The 17,657-nt window shown below is 42.3% G+C and overlaps 1 protein-coding gene across 1 annotated transcript; it reads right to left on the bottom strand.

The window, feature by feature from the left end:
* Positions 1-1,649: 1,649 nt before the first annotated feature.
* RBM43 (RNA binding motif protein 43) lies at positions 1,650-17,007 on the bottom strand. The gene is made up of 4 exons (XM_089523315.1): positions 16,773-17,007; positions 6,633-6,831; positions 6,049-6,140; positions 1,650-3,567 (listed from the first exon to the last, which is right to left on the bottom strand). Exons 1-4 carry the CDS (start codon positions 16,989-16,991, stop codon positions 2,800-2,802), a joined length of 1,278 nt encoding a protein of 425 aa, XP_089379441.1. The 5' UTR covers positions 16,992-17,007; the 3' UTR covers positions 1,650-2,799.
* Positions 17,008-17,657: the final 650 nt, after the last annotated feature.

Raw genomic sequence — 17,657 nt, 5'->3', positions numbered from 1 at the left:
TGATAGCCCTGTTTAAATATTTGAAAGGATGTCATATTGAAGAGGGAGCAAGCTTGTTTTCTGCTGCTTCAGAGAACAGGACCCGGAACAATGGATGCAAGCTACAGGAAAAGAGATTCCACCTGAACATTAGGAGGAACTTCCTGACAGTAAGGGCTGTTCGACAGTGGAATGCACTCCCTCGGAGGGTGATAGAGTCTCCTTCCTTGGAGGTCTTTAAACAGAGGCTGGATGGCCATCTGTCAGGGATGCTTTGAATTGGATTTCCTGCATGGCAGGGGGTTGGACTGGATGGCCCTAGTGGTCTCTTCCAACTCTACCATTCTATGATTCTATGATTCTATGCATGTCCACATCTTGAGGCTGTGCAAGCTGTAACGCAACAACCACAACCAGCATAGATAGTGCCCTGGTTCATTCTCTTTCTGCCTCTATCAGCACTGTGGTATCTAAGCTGGAATGAATGAGTGATTTTTTTCTGCAAAACATAATGTAAATTAGCCACAGCAGCCAAGGGTTCCCCCACATGGTGTCCTTCATCCACAGCAAAAAGGTTCCTCATCATTTGAATCTGCCTGTCTGGTCAGTAGATCATAGCAGGGAAGTAAAATTTTCTTGCCACAGAATAGGACACCAAACAGTTTCTTGGCTCTATTTGGTCATATCATCCTGAGTTTTCCACCATCTAGACTCTAGGTTGGGGGTAGGAGCATGGCCCCTTTGCAAGTATGACTTCACAAGTGTGGACTTTGCACAAAGTGCTCCTCAAAACCTCAAACAAGAAATGACACTAATGTTTCTAAAGCCAGCCTTCCTACCCTCCAGATGTTGTGAAACACATCTCTCATCACCCCTGACAATGCTGTCCAAGGCTGATGGAATTTAACAGTCTAAAACCTTTGGAGGGCACCAGTTTGCAAGCAAATGTGCTTAAGATTTAATGTTGTTGACAGTGCAGAAATCCTTTTTCCGCTCAACAGTCTAAACCAGGCATTCCCAAGCAAATGTGCTGCTTTTTTTTACTTTAACATTCTAAAGAATGCTGATTCTGAGTAAGAAATTTATCTTTCTCATGCATAGAGATTCAGCTAATGAGATGTTTAAGGATCTGGTTTTTGCAAGCAGGAAATTCAGCTTCATGGTGTGTGGTTCCCTCTTGTGCTTTATTTGTTAATTACACTTGAAACTTTTCATAGGCTTTTAAACAGAGATTTGGAACATCCTGAGATGCCTGCATGCTGGAGATCTGAACTAGATGGCCCTTGCTGTCCCTTCCAGTTTTATGATTCTGTACCTCTTTGCCAGCTATGCTTTGCCAGTTATTCTATGCTCTAAGATTCATTTGTTTTGTGTTAAATCACTTTTTAAAGAACCATACACATACCAAAGCTGTTTGAGAGCCAGCATGCTGCAATCGTTTGGGCACTGGACTGCAACTCTGGAGACCAGGGTTCAAATCTCGCTCAGCCATGGAAACCCACTGGGTGACCTTGGGCAAGTCACAATCTCTCAGTCTCAGAGGAAAGCAGTGGTAAACACCCTCTGAACAAACCTTGCCACAAAAGCCCAGTGATAGGTTCACCTTAGGGTCACTGTAAGTCAGCAACGACTTGAAAGCACACAAAAACAAAGCTGCTCACACAGTAAAATCCAACAAAATCAATACTGTATTGTGTACAGTGGTTATCATATTCAGAGTGAACAACAGAGAAGGTGCTATGAGCCAAACTGAAATTTGGTATGACAGTATTACAAGCAACATACAGTACAATAGTTTGATTTCTTTGGACGTGCTGTTTATAACTAGTAACAATTTTTCAAGACTAGATAACATAATATATACTATCTGTTTTTTGTTGTGTTTTTTACTGTCTCAGAAAGCAAGACACTTTAAACGGCCAAAATAAAACTGTTTCAGGTCACTGGTGGTATGCTGTTTAAATGACACACACATCTTAAAAGGCCAGAAGCTGCGCCAAAGCTGCTTAGGACTGGAGCGTGGCTTTGGCGCAGCTTCCAGCCTCTTAGGACACATGCGTCATTTAAACAGCATACTACCAAACTGGCCCAAAGCAGCTTTATTTTGGCCTGTCTTCTGGGCCCAGTGACACATTTCCAGTTTTATTTTCATACAGAAAAAACAATACAAGAAAACAAGACATTTTGAATCCACTGTACAGCACTGACATATACAGAGATTATATAAAGACACTGTTTATCTATCTCTCCATGCATCCTTGTACAGTAATTAGTTTTCATTTGAATTAGTATTTTGTAAAAAAAAAAAGAAGAAGAAGTCTCTAGCTGTCCACACTATCTTGTGTATGGCAGGATCATGAAAGCTGTCAGCCTAAAAAGCACACAGCTGCTCAAGAATATGTTGAAAATATGTTCCTTTTAACCAAACAAGATTACTTCATAAGTAATTCAGTTTGTTAAAGAATGCTGATATACTAATGTAGAATTACAAAAGGACATTACATGATTTTTAAAAGATTTTTATTCTGTGATAAACTGTACCACTTTCATCACTACTCCTAACAATTTCTTAATATTTCTGTGCTAAAGCCTGTAACTCATACTCTATTCAAGATAACGTTAAGTGTAACTATTAGGATACTTCCACAAAAAATGTCTCTCAGATCAAGTTCTTTCTTACCTTTTCAGTCATAGCTACCCCATTTTTGTGTTTCTGTCAACCAACGTGCGGAACAAGGATGAAAAAATACACAAAAATACACAGGTAGCCCTGTACCAGGCATAACATCTAGGCCAGGCCTCTAACAAACTAGCTGCAGACTATCTCCAAGGTTCTTTTTGGAAATCCCCTGTCATTTTCTTCACCTCCTGTGTAAATTTATAAATATCTGAAGAAGATCCTATAATATCTATGTGAGTTGAGTACCATGTAACCAGGACATTTGGGTACTGGGTATTGACAACCTTGCATGCCTGCTCACATTTTTGTTTCTCTGTTTTGGTGGACCGTTTCAGTAGCAATGTTGTTTTGCGCAAGGAGTTATGCAATTCTGCTGACAAGCTTTCAACTATATTTCTGGCATGTTCTAACTGGCTGGGACCTGGCTTTGTGTTGTTGTTTCTGAGATATATGGTAGTAATTTCATCACCTAAAGATTCATGACTAATAATACCATATTGTTCTAGAGTATTTTCATAGAACTTGTTTTTGAATTTTTTCATGTAGTGATAAATATCAGTATCAAGGGTAACACTTAGTTCCTCTCTACTTGCATTTGGGACTAAATCATTTCTTGGCTCCAAAAATAATCTAGACTTTGTTTGACTACAATTTGGCCTATGTTCTGGCATTTTTTCTTTTACATTCATGTTTTGTTCATTACTAGAAGGTTTTATTTTTAGTAAAAGCATATTTTGAAGTGCATTGATGGCCAAAAATGGTCCCTGCACCCTTATCTTCCCATTCAGGTCTAAAGGCCCAAAACTCAGTTTCGGCAGATTCTTCTTAAGGTCTTCTACCAGATCTTCCAAACTGCATTTTTCTCTCAAAATGGACAAACTGAGAATGCATGTCACACAGGTAAAAACCTAAAGAAACAAAAAGTTAGTTGCTATTTGGTTTTAACAGTTATTATAAGCTGATTTAGTCCTATTTTGGGAGGAACGTGGGATATAAATCAAATAAATAAATAAATCATGGGGGGGAGGGTAAAAATGGTTAGCTTATACAGTCATCCCTCCATATTGGTGGGGGTTCAGTTGTGGACCCACCAAACCCACTGATACCAAAAAACACAGGACCATTACTGTCAATGGATGTCAACATGTGAATAGCCACGTCAGCATGGCTGCATGCACACACTGCCATTGATGATAATGGGCCAGGGCCATCTATAAATGCTCCAATTCACAGATGGCTAGTCTGCCAATATGGAGGGCCAACTGTAGTCAAAAATATATTTCATCCCTTCTTACATTTGCCACTCCCTTCTCTCCACCCCCTCAGTGGATTTTTCTTTGTGAAATATTTATATAAAACCTCCATCAGAAAACTATTTGCCTCTCCTTTATTCTTAAGTACAAAGTGCCACACACATTGTTTAAAAAAAATTCTTAAGGCATGCTGAACGTTTGTTGGACACAGACACATATAAAACTCCTTTAGCACCTTAAAGACCATCAGAGAGGCATGGATAGTGTGAGCTCTAGTCCAAAGAAGTTTATACCACACTATATCTTTAAATCTTTAAAGCACCACAAGTCATTTTTATGGGTTGGATCCAGACTTTGCAATATTTAAAGCAGATCTGTTAAAATCAATGGGATTTCATTCAGTCATTGTTCATTTAAGTTCCATTTCCAGTTTTATTTATTTATTTATCTATGGGTCTGTTCAAAGTATGACTAAATCCAGATACAGACCTATACCTCTGTACAGCCTACTAATATGAGGGCTACACGTGGGGAGGGACATGGTCACCCAAACAAGCTTCATTCCTAGTAATCCTGTCTTCCGGCTTCATTTCCAACTTTGTTTCATTGAGGAGAAAGGTATGAAGGATCTGATCACGATCAGTTTCAAACTACACAAGAACCATCTACTCACACCTACACAAGCAAACTCAAGTACAGTGGACCCTTGTTATACGCTGGGGTTTGGTTCCAAGATCCCCCATGGATAACAAAATCCTTGTATGCTCAAGTCCCACTAAATATAATGGCATAGCAAAATGGTGTCCCTTATAAAAAATGGAAAATCAAGGTTTGATATTTGAAATTAATACTATTTTTTAACATTTTCAAACCATGTATGCTTGAATCCATGTATAAAAATCAGTGTATAAGAAGGGCTGACTGTAAAAGCCTCCTTCAGACCTCTCTCCTCAACAAAGGAGGGAGTTGGCAGAGGTGGGGACGCCAGGGACAGGACTTGCAGATACTCTTCACCCCTTTTAGACCTCAGGAGAGAATTTAGATCTGAATCCTGCATAAGGCAAATGTTACAACTGCAACAGACAATCACTTTTCCCTTCTGGAATCTGTTAGATGCTAAAGAACCATGGAGCTTAAAAACTGAATATATTTTTTGCTGTGTGGCCAGCAATGAGAGGAGAGAATTTTTACACAAGCATTTTGCATTGTGGGTATTGTATGAACAACATGAAATCAATGTAATCTGTAGTATTCTATGCTTGTTCCCACATGCTGACCACATGTGGTGTCTTCCTTCTCTAAAATAGTAGGGACCAGAAGTGTTTTGGATTTAGGAATGTTTGCATATATATAATGAGATATCTCGGAGATGGGACCCAAGTCTAAAAGCTAATTTCATTTCATATACAGTCACCGCTCCTAACTCGCAGATCTGAGATTCACAACCTCGAATATCTGCAGAGAGGCAAGGTGCACTATTTTCAATGGCACATGCACCCGAGCCACATGCATGGGGGCGCATCCCATATTCAAGCCAAGGCTTGAATATGCATGAGCTTCTGTTTTGGAGGGGGGGGGCGGAATGGATCCCCCACAAAAACGGAGGGCCAACTGTATGTGTATATACACACACATATATAGCCTGAAGGTAATTTTATACACAATATTTTAAATAATTTTGTGCATGAAACAAAGTTTATGTACGCTGAATCATCAGAAAATAAAGGTGTCACTATCTCAGCCACTCATGTGTACAATTTTAGATTTTGGAATACCAGATAAGGGAGACTCAGCCTGTACGATAAGAAAGACTATCCCTTTCTCTTGGACATCAGTTGTGTAACATGCAAACCTCCACCAGATTGTAACACAAGAGTAAATAATTTCTATCCTCATGATGAGTGCTACTTTGCATAACTTTGAAGTGTTGATTTATTTATGTTTATTTTATTTTACTACAACTTGCAGAATCCCCTAGCCAGTGGCCATGCTGGCTGGGAAATTCCAGACACTGTTCTCCAAGTGACCTTCCCATTTTCTGCTGCTTGGTCAGAAATGTCACTGAAATGGTCAAAAACCACTTTTAGGGCAGAGCAAGCTGATTCAAAAACAAAACACTCCACTGTTTTTACTTACACTTTCTCCATACAGTGACACTTTCAAGAGATAACCCTTATGCAGCCTCCTGTCCTCCAGTTGGTGTTCATTTTTCAGAACATTCTCTGCAACTGAGAAGAAATTCAGATTATCTTTTTTTGGGGAGGGGGATCGAAATCAGCAATGGATTGTTATCTCCCCACCTTCTTTTTCCCTTCTGAAAGTTTTCCTTAGCGATTCCTCCCAACGTTCAGTATTGTCTCCTGATAGTTTATGCAGTGCATAAAATTGTGAAGAAGAGATAGACAGGAGGTTGCCTTTCTACAAGGTTAATTGGCAACCATTTTACTCCCTCAAGGCTTGACTGCAAAATTCTCATCTGCTAGCCTGCACTATATGTTTTATCCTTGTGCAAGTATTTTAAAACACCCACACACTCTCCTTTAAAGCCTGCTTACATTTAGATATCTGATGAATGAGTTTTAAAAAAACCCCTACACACTGTAAAAGACTTCCAATCAGAAGCTGTAACACCAATATTACCAATACGAAGGTGTTAAAAGAAGAAAATTTCTATTTTATGATTAACGGTCCAAAATTCAGCTTCCTTCCTTTGATATTACCTCTTTCATCTTCAAATGTTATGTATGCCACTCCTTGGGATGATGTAGGATAGACAACGGCCTCCACGTCTCCACCTTTATTCTTTGCCTTTTGAAAATGAATCATTAGTATGTCCACCATTATGTCATTGTCTAGAATGCCATCTGGAACACCATAGACCACAATTGTTCTTTCTGGCTTAGCAGCTTGTGCAGTAGTCTGTGAAGAAACACAAAGGATGCTGAAAGCAATAGTTCAATATGGCTGTTTAGTGCCTCTATCAGCTTCCTACCCTTAAGGGACATTCTACCTTCAGGACACACACTCCATCCAGCCTCCACAAAGATCACATGCAGACTTTTCACAAAAACTTTGCATACTTTCTGGAAGAGCAGGGACTGTTGGACTGGATGGCCCATGCGGTCTCTTCCAATTCTATGATTCTATGATTCCTACTTCACCAGTGAAAGTAACAACTGTCTGATATGGGACCAACTGAGAAAACATTGTATTCTATTAAGACATTTGGAAAGTAAAATACGTGAAGCAGAAACGTAAGGAAAATAACGTAAAAATATATTACATCTGGTTGCTGGTATGCCCAGTTTAAAATACTGGTAAGCTTATCACACAGACCCTAGAATGGGCCTGTCATGTTACAAAAGGGGGAATGATGGGGACGGGAGGCAGCATAGAACACTGTTTATCACACAGGAAAACACCACCACCTCCGCCGGACATTCCCATCATGTTCCACATCTGTCCCAGAGGGGGTGATTTTTGAGAACACTTTTGAACAGTTCTAAAAAATCGCCCCCTTAGGATGCATCCAGAATGCGATGGGAACGCCCGGCGACAGTGGCGTTCTCCTGTGTGGTAAACAGCATTCTATGCCACCTCTCAGCCCCATCACACCCACTTTTGTGATGCGATAGGCCCGTTCTAGGGACTATGTGATAAGCTCTTAGGTTGAATACTTCATTGCTGCTCAGGTGGCAGCAGGAATAGAGACTGAAGCCATGCCTGCAAAGACCACCTGATTCACGAGATCTCGCTAATTCAGCACAGTTATTGAGCACATACATGAATAATAGTGCGATTAGAGTGCAACTGTGGTCATTCACTGGTTCTACCCATCAATGAAAGGTGACGTTTTGAACATACAAGTACTGCAGAGTGACACTGTGTCGTGTTTATGTTAGAAAAGGCAGCATAAGATTCAGCAGCCAATATGCTGCCATAAGTATATACAGGCTGAGTCGCCCTGATCTGGAATACCAAAATCTAAAATACTCCAAAATCCAAAATTGTCCACATGGTGGCTGAGATAGTGAAACTTTTGCTTTCTGATGGTCCAGTGTACACAAACTTTATTTCATGCACAAAATTATTTAAAATGTTGTGTATAAAATTACTTTCAGGCTATGTGCATAAGGTGCACACAAAACATAAATGAATTTTGTATTTAGACTTAGATCCCATCTTCAAAATACCTCATTATGTATATGCAAATATTCCAAAATCTGAAAAAATCCAAAATCCAAGACACTTCTGGTCCCAAGCATTTCATATAAGGGTGACTCAACCTGTACATGCAGACACAGACTGGATGTACAGAATATTAAGACAATGCAAAATCCAGCAAAGTCATCATGTTTTCTTTTCTTTTTATTTAATTTGTAAATTTATATTCTGCCTCTATTCTGAGAAGCCCAGGATGGCATACATGGTTCTCTTCTCCCAAGCCCATTTGTACTATACAATAGTAGTGCTATATTTAGGGTTGCCATAAGTGAGGACCTCCAAACCGGGACAAATGTAGGACAAATGCAGGACAACATTTTCAAATGTAGGACACATTTTTAAAAAATGGAGGACACGCAAAAAAAAATTGAGGCTTTTTTAGAAATGTTAATATAAATCCATGTTTCTTAGGCATGATCAAAATGGAGGACATTTTGACATTATTCGTAGACAGATCACGGAAATGTACTTCCCTTTCTGGCCACCCCCCTCTCCCCATTCCAAACAGCACATTTGAGCATTGAACATGGCTTTATTTTAACATTGCCTCTTGCATATTTCAGAGGCTTATTCCACAACCAAACCCTTTGGTCAAGGGACTTTGGTTTTTCTTCATTTTGACTTGTTTTGTCTGTATTCCTCCCCACTAAATAAAGGAGACATGAAATGGAGTTAATGGGTACAAGTTGTTAAACAAAAAAGTCTTGTGAGACTCTGTAGGCAAGAAGTGCACCATGTTAAGAACTGCATTAAGCACACTTAGGCTGCTGCCACACTGCTTTCACTCTCATCACTCCATCCTATGGAATCCTGGGATTTGTAGTTTGTTGTGGTGCCAAGGCTGGGCTTTGAAATCTCAGGCATAAGAGAGGCAAAAGGCTTGGGCTGCATCTACAATGGAGAAATAATCTGGTTTGAGACCACATTAACTGTCTTGGCTGAATGCTATGGAATTCTGGGAATGGTGGTTTGTTCCAGCACCACAGCAGAATGGCAGTTAACCCCTTGGAAAGCTCTCTGACCAAGGTGACCAATGCCCTCACCCCAAAATGTAGGGCACCCAAGCAAAAAAAATGTAGGACATGGCCAAAAATAAAAGCTAAAAACACCCATGTAATTATAAATCCATGCTTCTTAGCCATGATCCAAATGGAGGACCTTTTGAAATTTGACAGAAGAGGACATGTCCTGGAAAAGGAGGAGGATGCCTGGTCACCTTGTCTCTGGTCCAAAACACACTGCAGAAATAAAACAATGCTGGACTGAAATGCCCAGAGTTCCTCACCAAAGCTGCATCCACACTGAGGAAATAATCCAGTTTGAGAGTGACTTAACTGTCCTGGGTTAGTGCTGGGGAATGCTGGGAATTGTAGTACATTGTGGCCCCAGAGCTATCTCTGACAGGGAGTCCCATAACCCTCCAAACGTAGTTGAACTGCAGTGCCCAGAATTCCTCCCCAGGTGCATCCACACTGAGGAAATGGCCCAGTTTGAGACTGCTCAGTGCTGGGGAATCCTGGGAATTGTAGTCTATTGTGGCCTCAGAGCCATCACTGACAGAGAAGTCTCAATGTCTCCCAAACACTCGCATTCCCAGGATTCCCTAGCACTGAGTTAAAGCAGTCTCAAAGTGGGTTATTATTCCTGCAGTGTGTGTGAGAGATATAAAAGCTAGGGACTGGATTCATTTGGAGGATCTCTGTGTCCAAAACACACTGCTTGGACTGCCAGGGCTCAGTGCTATGGAATCCTGGGAATTGTAGTTTATTGTGGCACCAGAGCTCTCTGACAGAGAAGGCCAAATGCCTCACAGACCCCAGAATTCCAGAGCATTGAGCTTTGGCAGTTAAAGGGGTCTCAAAGTGCAGAGGGGGGGGGGAAGAGAGAAAAGCCAGGGAGTGTGAATGAGCTCTGAGAGGAGGAGGAGGAGGAGGGAGGGAGCCAAGGGAAGTGGCCAGGACCACCAGAGGAGCCCCTGCTTTTCCTCATCATCGCAGCCTTCTCACTGCTGGCAAGAGGCTCTGCCCCCAGCCAGGCAACACCTCCATTCAGTCTCCTTTTGTCAAAAGAGCTCTGGTGCCACAAGAAACTACAATTCCCAGAATCCCATAGCACTGAGCCATGGATGTTTAAGGGGGGGGGGGGTCAAACTATTTCTGCAGCCTTTGCTACCCCAAAGCCTTCTATTATTTACCAGCAACTTGCAAGGCAAAATCTCTTCCTTCCAAGCCATTGAAAACCAACCCAAGGGGAGGGGGGCTGATTGCTTCTTTCCCATTGGTCAGCTTTGGGAGAAATTTGCATATTACAAGGAAAGGTGTTTAGGGCCTCAAAAACGACCCTGTGATAAAGAATTACAACAATACTGAGTGGTATACATTTAAAAGATGAGGCATTTAGACTCCCAGGGAAACAGGAACGATTGATGGCCTTTTTTTCTTTGCTCACTGTAACCTGAAAGTAATGCCTTTTGCAGGGTATATATACCAAGTGGGCTGGCAATAGCTCTGAGTGGCAGATGTCTTGAAGACCTGCTCTCTAGGCTTAAGGCAGGCAGGGAGGTGGTGGGGAGGGTGGCACACAGCCATGGGGAGGGAGGGGTGGAGCTGCCTCCAGGGCCTTGCTGGGGGGGGAGGTCCCGGGGGAGGGGCCAAACCGGGGCAGGACCATTTGGCCCCGCCCCAAACCAGGAAAGTCCCGCCCCCAGGCAGGATATGGCAAGCCTAGCTATATTCCATAGGCAACATCCTATGAAATTCTTTGGTCATAAGCACCAGAGCTCTCTGGCTGAGAATTGTAAAGGGCCCTTCTGAAACACCCAATCCCAGGATTCCATACAATGGAGCCACAACAGTTAAAGGGAAATCATACAATCATAGAGTTGGCCATCCAGTCCAAGCCCCTGCAATGCAGGAAATCTCAATCAAAGCATCCCCAACAGATGGCCATCCAGCCTCTGCTTAAAGACCTCCAAGGAAGGAGACTCCACTACACTCCGAGAAAGTGTGTTCCACTGTCGAACAGCCCTTACTGTCAGGAAATTCCTCCTAAGTAAAGTCGACGGCTTTCATGGACGGCATCCATAGTTTTTTTGTGGGTTTTTCTGACTCTGTGGCCATGTTCTAGCAGAGTTTCTTTCTGATGTTTCGCCAGCATCTGTGGCTGGCATCAAGATCTTGATGCCAGCCACAGATGCTGGCGAAACATCAGAAACTCTGCTAGAACATGACCACATAGCCCGAAAAACCCACAAAAAACTAATTCCTCCGAATGTTGAGGTGGAATCTCTTTTTCTGTAGCTTGCCTCCATTGTTCCAGGTCCTGTTCTCTGGAGCAGCAGAAAACAAGCTTGCTCCCTCCTCAATATGACATCCCTTCAAATATTTAAACAGGGCTATCATATCATCTCCAGGCTAAACATACCCGGCTCCCTAAGTCATTCCTCATAGGGCATGGTTTCCAGACCCTTCACCATTTTAGTTGCCCTCCTTTGGACACGTTCCAGTTTCTCAATGTCCTTTTTGAATTGTGGGCCCCAGAACTGGGCACAGTATTTCAGGTGGGGCCTGACCAGAGCAGAATAGAGTGGCACTATTACTTCCCTTGATCTAGACACTATACTTTTATTGATGCAGCCTAAAACTGCACTGGCCTTTTTAGCTGCCGCATCACACTGTTTTCTCATGTTCAACTTTTGGTCTACTTGGACTCCTAGATCCCTTTCACATGTACAGTGGGCCCTCTCCTTACATGGGGGATCCATTCCAGATCCCCCCACATAAGGGAAAATCCAGCTATGCTTGAGTCCCATAGGAAATAATGGGATGCGTGCATGTAGCGGAGCGGTGCCCGTGCACCACTGCCACACACACCATCGTTTTCCTCCCCAAGCGGCTTCCGCGTAAGCTGGAAGCCATGTAAAATGCGTCCGGCATGATGCAGGTGCACTGTAGTCTCATTCAGCCAGGTGTCACCCATCCTAAGACAGACCTCTGTGGGATCCCACTGGTCACTTCTCTCCAGGATGAAAAGGAGCCATTACTGAACAGCACCCTTTGGATTCAGCCAACCAATTACAAATCCATGTGACAGTTACCTTGTCGAGCCCACATTTTACAAGCTTGTTTGCATGCTTGTCATGGGAAACCATGTCAAAGGCCTTAATGAAATCAAGATATACTATATCCACAGCACTCCCTTCATCTACCAAGCTGGTAATTTTACCAAAGAATGAGATAAGATTTGTCTGGCATGACTTGTTTTTCTGAAACCCATGTTGACTTTTTGTAATTATGGCATTGCCTTCTAGATGTTCACAGACTCTCTGTTTAATTATTTGTTCTAGAATCTTTCCTAGTATTGATGTCAGACTAACTGGACGATAATTGTTGGAATCCTCTTTTTTCCCCTTTGTATCATATGCTATAACTGTGTAGGATGGATAGACCCTTGATTTTACCTTCACATTACAACCCTGAGAAGTAGACTAAATTGAGAGACAGTGACTGGCCCATGAGGCCTGGCTCACCAATAAGCTCCACAGCTGGGTGAGGATCTGTCTCTTTTGCGTAGTCTAACACTAATCACAATGAAATATTGTGGAATTGCAAGCCCATTTAAATCTATGGATGGTTACATGCATGCATCCATGTAATCATGGCTGCATGCATGCATCGCCATTGACTTATATAGGATAAGGCTTGCTGCAGACTTCCCAAACCACAGGCAGCTACCCACCGATATGGAGGGCTAACTAGGTCACCACCACCAAGGATGCTTCTGACAGTGGTGGAATAACTAACTTTGTTGACTGGCATAAAACATAGTGGTAAACTCCCCATCAGGAGTGATGTAGGCCACTAGGGATCACGTAAGGCATTCTGTGCATAATTTTGTGTGACAGGACAGGAGCCTTTGTGGGAAAAAATAATCTATAACTGCTGACATCTTGCAGCCTATGTCAGTTTTGCCCCACATCTCTATACAAGGTACCTATTGTCCATTCCTGGGATTCTGGCTTCAGAAAAGAGACGGACCAGTGCAGTAATGTTAAAGACCTCAGGGATTGCTCTGGGAATCTTTTTTTTTATTTTAAAAAAAGCTGATGAGGAATCAGAACTATGCCAACAATCGCTATCTAAGAGGATGAAGAAACAGTCTCAAGGAGACAGCTCAGCCACCTCATCCACAAATTGTTAATCTAAGGTGACACAAGGCCTATTTTTGACATGCTTTCATGCCTGAAGCACTAGAAGTGTTCACTTATGCAATGATCATTGCCTTTAGGATATTATTTCCACTGTGCTTAAAGTGGTGCAGTATGGACTGACTCGTTTTTATTGCATTTGGATTAGATTGCCATAGCCTCAAAGCCTCACTGGGGAAAAGAGTAATGTTGACTGTGGTGGTCCAGTAGCAGAAAGACAGAAAATAAAATATTAATAAGGGTTCTATTCTTGTCTTCGAGTTCTCCTTATGTCACACAGAGCATAGAGAAAATTAAAAATGAAACAGCAAAACAAAGAAAGAAGAATTCCCACCGAATTGAAGAAATGACCATATAAAAGTTGTCTAAAGCAAACAGATCATATTCAGAAACAAATCTCTGATGGCCTACAACTCTTACTCGAGCCCTGTCACATCTCAAGTCTTATTCAGGCAATTCATTCCACCATGAATTGCAGATGGAGCCATGATTGTTACACCTGTCCCCAAGTTTGTGTTACTCACACTGAGAGCTAGGAAAGGTTACTTGTTGGACTACAGCCAGGCTGGCCGTGAAATTCTAGAAACAGAAACCATCTAAAAAGGATTTTTCCACCATCTGGCACCTGTGCATCCAGTGAAAACAATTGCAAAGAGGGAGCCTTTTCATCTACAGAGATACATGCAGAAGCATCTACCTAATATGGAAATCTTAGCGGCCCACACAGGGCTCTAGGTTGCATGGAAAACTTTGCTTGTACAGCTGCATGAGTGACTATGCCATTCAATCCATACCTTTCCATCGATGCTCAAGGTGGATGGACAGATGCCAGGGTTAACTGAGGTAGGTGTGGCTAGCTGGTGGGGAGAGGCAGGTAAGAAATAATAATAATAATAATAATAATAATAATAATAATAATGCACACATACATAAGGTCTCCTGAATATGGTTTGAGCTTGTGTTGTTGTGTGCCTCCAAGTCATTTTTTACTTATGACTACCCTAAGGTGAACTTATCATAGGGTTTTCTTGGCATGTTTTTTTTTTTGGGGGGGGGGATTGCCATTGCCATCCTCTGAGGCTGAGAGTGTGACTTATCCCTGGCAACCCAGTGGGTTTTTATGCTCAGAGAATCAAACCCTGATCTCCACAGTTATAGTCTAATGCTCAAACCACTACACCGCACTAGGTAGGATATGCCAAAACAATTTTTTTAAAAAAACAACTGTTTAAACTGTTTTTCATCTATAGTTTTCTGTGGGTTTTTCGGGCTGTGTGGCTGTGATCTGGAAGAATTCATTCCTGATGTTTTCACCTGCAGCTGTAGATGGCATTTTGAAAGACTGGTGGCATGGAAGTGTGTGGAGTATACATACCTGCAGAAGCCTTGTTTGAGAGGAAGTGGTTTGCATGTTAATGGTGGAGTTAGTTTGTGTGTTGTACTGTGTTGAATGGCACACCCTGAAGATGTGTTATGTGGAGGATATGCAAGGCAGATTTGTGTCTATTTAATTGGTAATCCATTGTCTGCAGGAAAACCCATTGTTTTTTGCCTTTCTGTTTAAACCAGGTTTTTTGAATGAATATGTAGGACTACACACCAATATAAGACTTAACATCAGAAAATTAAGGAGCAAAATGCAGTTCAGGTGTTGGCCACCAGCTTAAATAATACTGCAACTGTTCTTTTAAAAGTGGTCTTTAAAGCAAATTGTTTTGGTGGGACCTATGTTAATTGGAGGATTTGTTTCTGAATGACATTTCTTCCACTATAAAATAATGGGATTAAAAAGAAGCAACTGACCCTGGATACTGATCTAACAATGAACTACAGTTAAAGTTAAAATATTTAAATTAAGCCATTGGGGGTCCAGTAAGGAGGTTGGAAAATAACACAACAGGAGAGTTTCACAACCAACACAGAAAGAACAGCAGGGAGAAAATGACAATATAATGAACTATATTACAACAATGGTAAAAAGCACACTGCAGAAATAATCCTGTTTAAGCCAACTTTAACTGTCCTGGCTCAGTGCTAGGGAATTCTGGTAACTATAATTTTGTGAGATTGAGCCTTCTCTGTCAGAGTTCTGATGCCACAAGAAACTACAATTCCCAAGATTCCCTAGCACTATGCCAGGGCAGTTAAAGCAGTCTCCAACTGAATTATTTCTGCAGTGTATTTTGGACCAATGTCCCAAAGGAATGAAACCAGTATCACATCTCTACCATATATACAATGATCATATATCTATATGTAAGTAAGCACATTGCAGTAATATGACAAAACATGGAATGCACAATACAGAGTGCTATGCAGAACTATATATCCCAGACTATGTCCAGTGTGCTTCCTCTGGTCCCTCTGTTTCAGTAAAAATGATTTCCACAAGTGGCAGATAGGTAGCAGCCAATAGCAGAATGTGCTTTCTCAGATCTTCATAACCTCGGTTCCAGAAGTATTGTTTCCACAAATAGGCAGAGAATAGTGGTACATACATATTTACTCTGGGGCACATTCTGAATCCAAGATGAAATCAAAATAATTTCTAACATTCTCAGGGGAAGGCAAAGGCAAACCTCTCTGAAGAAACCTGCCAAGAAAATCCCATGATATGTTTGCCTTAAGGTTGCCAGAACTTGTTGAAGGCACAATAACAACAAGGATGTCTAGAAACTGGTGGGGGGGGGGGAGATTTAAGCGCCTTGTAGACACACAACAACAACAAGCATCCTCACTGCAAAAATGAAAGCAGTTCGACACTGCTTGAACTCCCACAGTTCAGTACCAGAGAATCTTGGGATCTGTAGTTTGAGGGGGAGATAGATACTAGCCTCCTCTGTCAGTGTCCCAACGAAATACAAACTCCCAGGAAACCCACAGGAAGGAGCCATGGCCCTTAAAGCGGTGTCAAACTGCTTTATTCCTAGAGTGGGGCCCAGAATCCCTTCCCCAGCCACAACACCCTACAATTCCCAGGATTCCCTAGCACTGAGCCAAGGTCAGTCAAAGCGGACTCAAACTGAATTTCTGCAGTGGGTTTTGGACACCTGCAGGGCAATGCCCCTTGGCATTTTCTTGCCCCCAAGAATACTCCAATTGGGTTTGGCTTGAATTGAGTCCTAGAATCCCATCGCATGGAGCCATGGCAGTTAAAGTGCAGGGAGTAAACCTGGATTATTTCTGCAGTGCGGATGCAGCCTTGTTCGCCCCAGGAAAAGGAAGGGAAGCAGAGGAGCGCAGAGATGGGCAGGGAAAGGAGGGACCCTCTCTCCATGGCACCCTTTTAGCATATTTTTTATTCTCTCCCCTCCCTCCCTCCCTCCCACCATCATATAGCTATTAATGTATCCCTCAGGGGCCTTCAGAAATATGCCCATTTCCCCCCTTCCAGCCCCTGGGCATCGCTGATAAAGGCAAGAGTACCCACCCTCCTCCGCCTGGCACCGCTTGCCATGGCCACCAGAGCCCAGTTCCCAGCGCTGCTGCAACGTTCCACCCAGAAAGATTCACTTTCGTTTCCCCCCATAGTACATGCAGTAGTGTTTTTCTTGGTTAAGCAAAAGGCATGCTGGGAAATGGAGTCCCTTCCCATGGGGTGGGATTTTGGAGGGAAGCAAGGCAAACTTTTTTCTCCCCCATTCTCCATGTTTGTTGGTTTTATAGGACTGTTCCTCAGAGTTGCAGTTGGACCACTTCTTCTGTTTCCTTCACTGCTTCTATGTTGCAAACAGCTGACTGTGGGGAGGGCACCTACTCAGTGGAGAAAGGCTGATGCAAAATAAAAAAGAAAGAAAGTTCAAAACCAACCAAAGAGGGGGGAAAGAAAAGGGAGGCATTTGCAAAAAGAAAAGACAAGATGAGTTTGCAGAAAAGTGTGCAACTTTTTGGTGGGAGGGGGCCCTCAGAAGCTTTCCTTCTTGTCTGTGGTGACAGAAAATAAGGGGGGGAGGCTTCCCCAGGTCTACATTCTTCAAGGCTTGTCTCTATGGAGTTTATCACATAAGGAGAAATTGGTCATTTCAACATCAAAATTGCGCAGTTTAGATTAAAACAAAATTAACGTTTTCACACACGAGAGCCATTATCCCAGGAGTAACCAGGCAATAAACAGCAAACCATCCTTCATGGGAAACCCCCAGGAATGATTTGGTGCCATTTACTGCCTGGTTAATGGCACTTGAATCACTTTTCATCTCGACAGTGTGTGAAAACCATTAGCGCAATTGGACGATTATCCTGGGATATTCCCAGGATAACCACGCTTTGAATGCAACGTCATGTGAAAATGTCAATCGTGAATGCGTGGTTTTGA

Source organism: Sceloporus occidentalis, unplaced genomic scaffold (assembly GCF_023333645.1).
Source record: "Sceloporus occidentalis isolate IW3139 unplaced genomic scaffold, rSceOcc1.0.p SCAF_4, whole genome shotgun sequence".
Taxonomy (NCBI): domain Eukaryota; kingdom Metazoa; phylum Chordata; class Lepidosauria; order Squamata; family Phrynosomatidae; genus Sceloporus; species Sceloporus occidentalis.
Note: the sequence above shows the minus strand (reverse complement) of the source record. Positions and strands in the feature narration are given on the sequence as shown.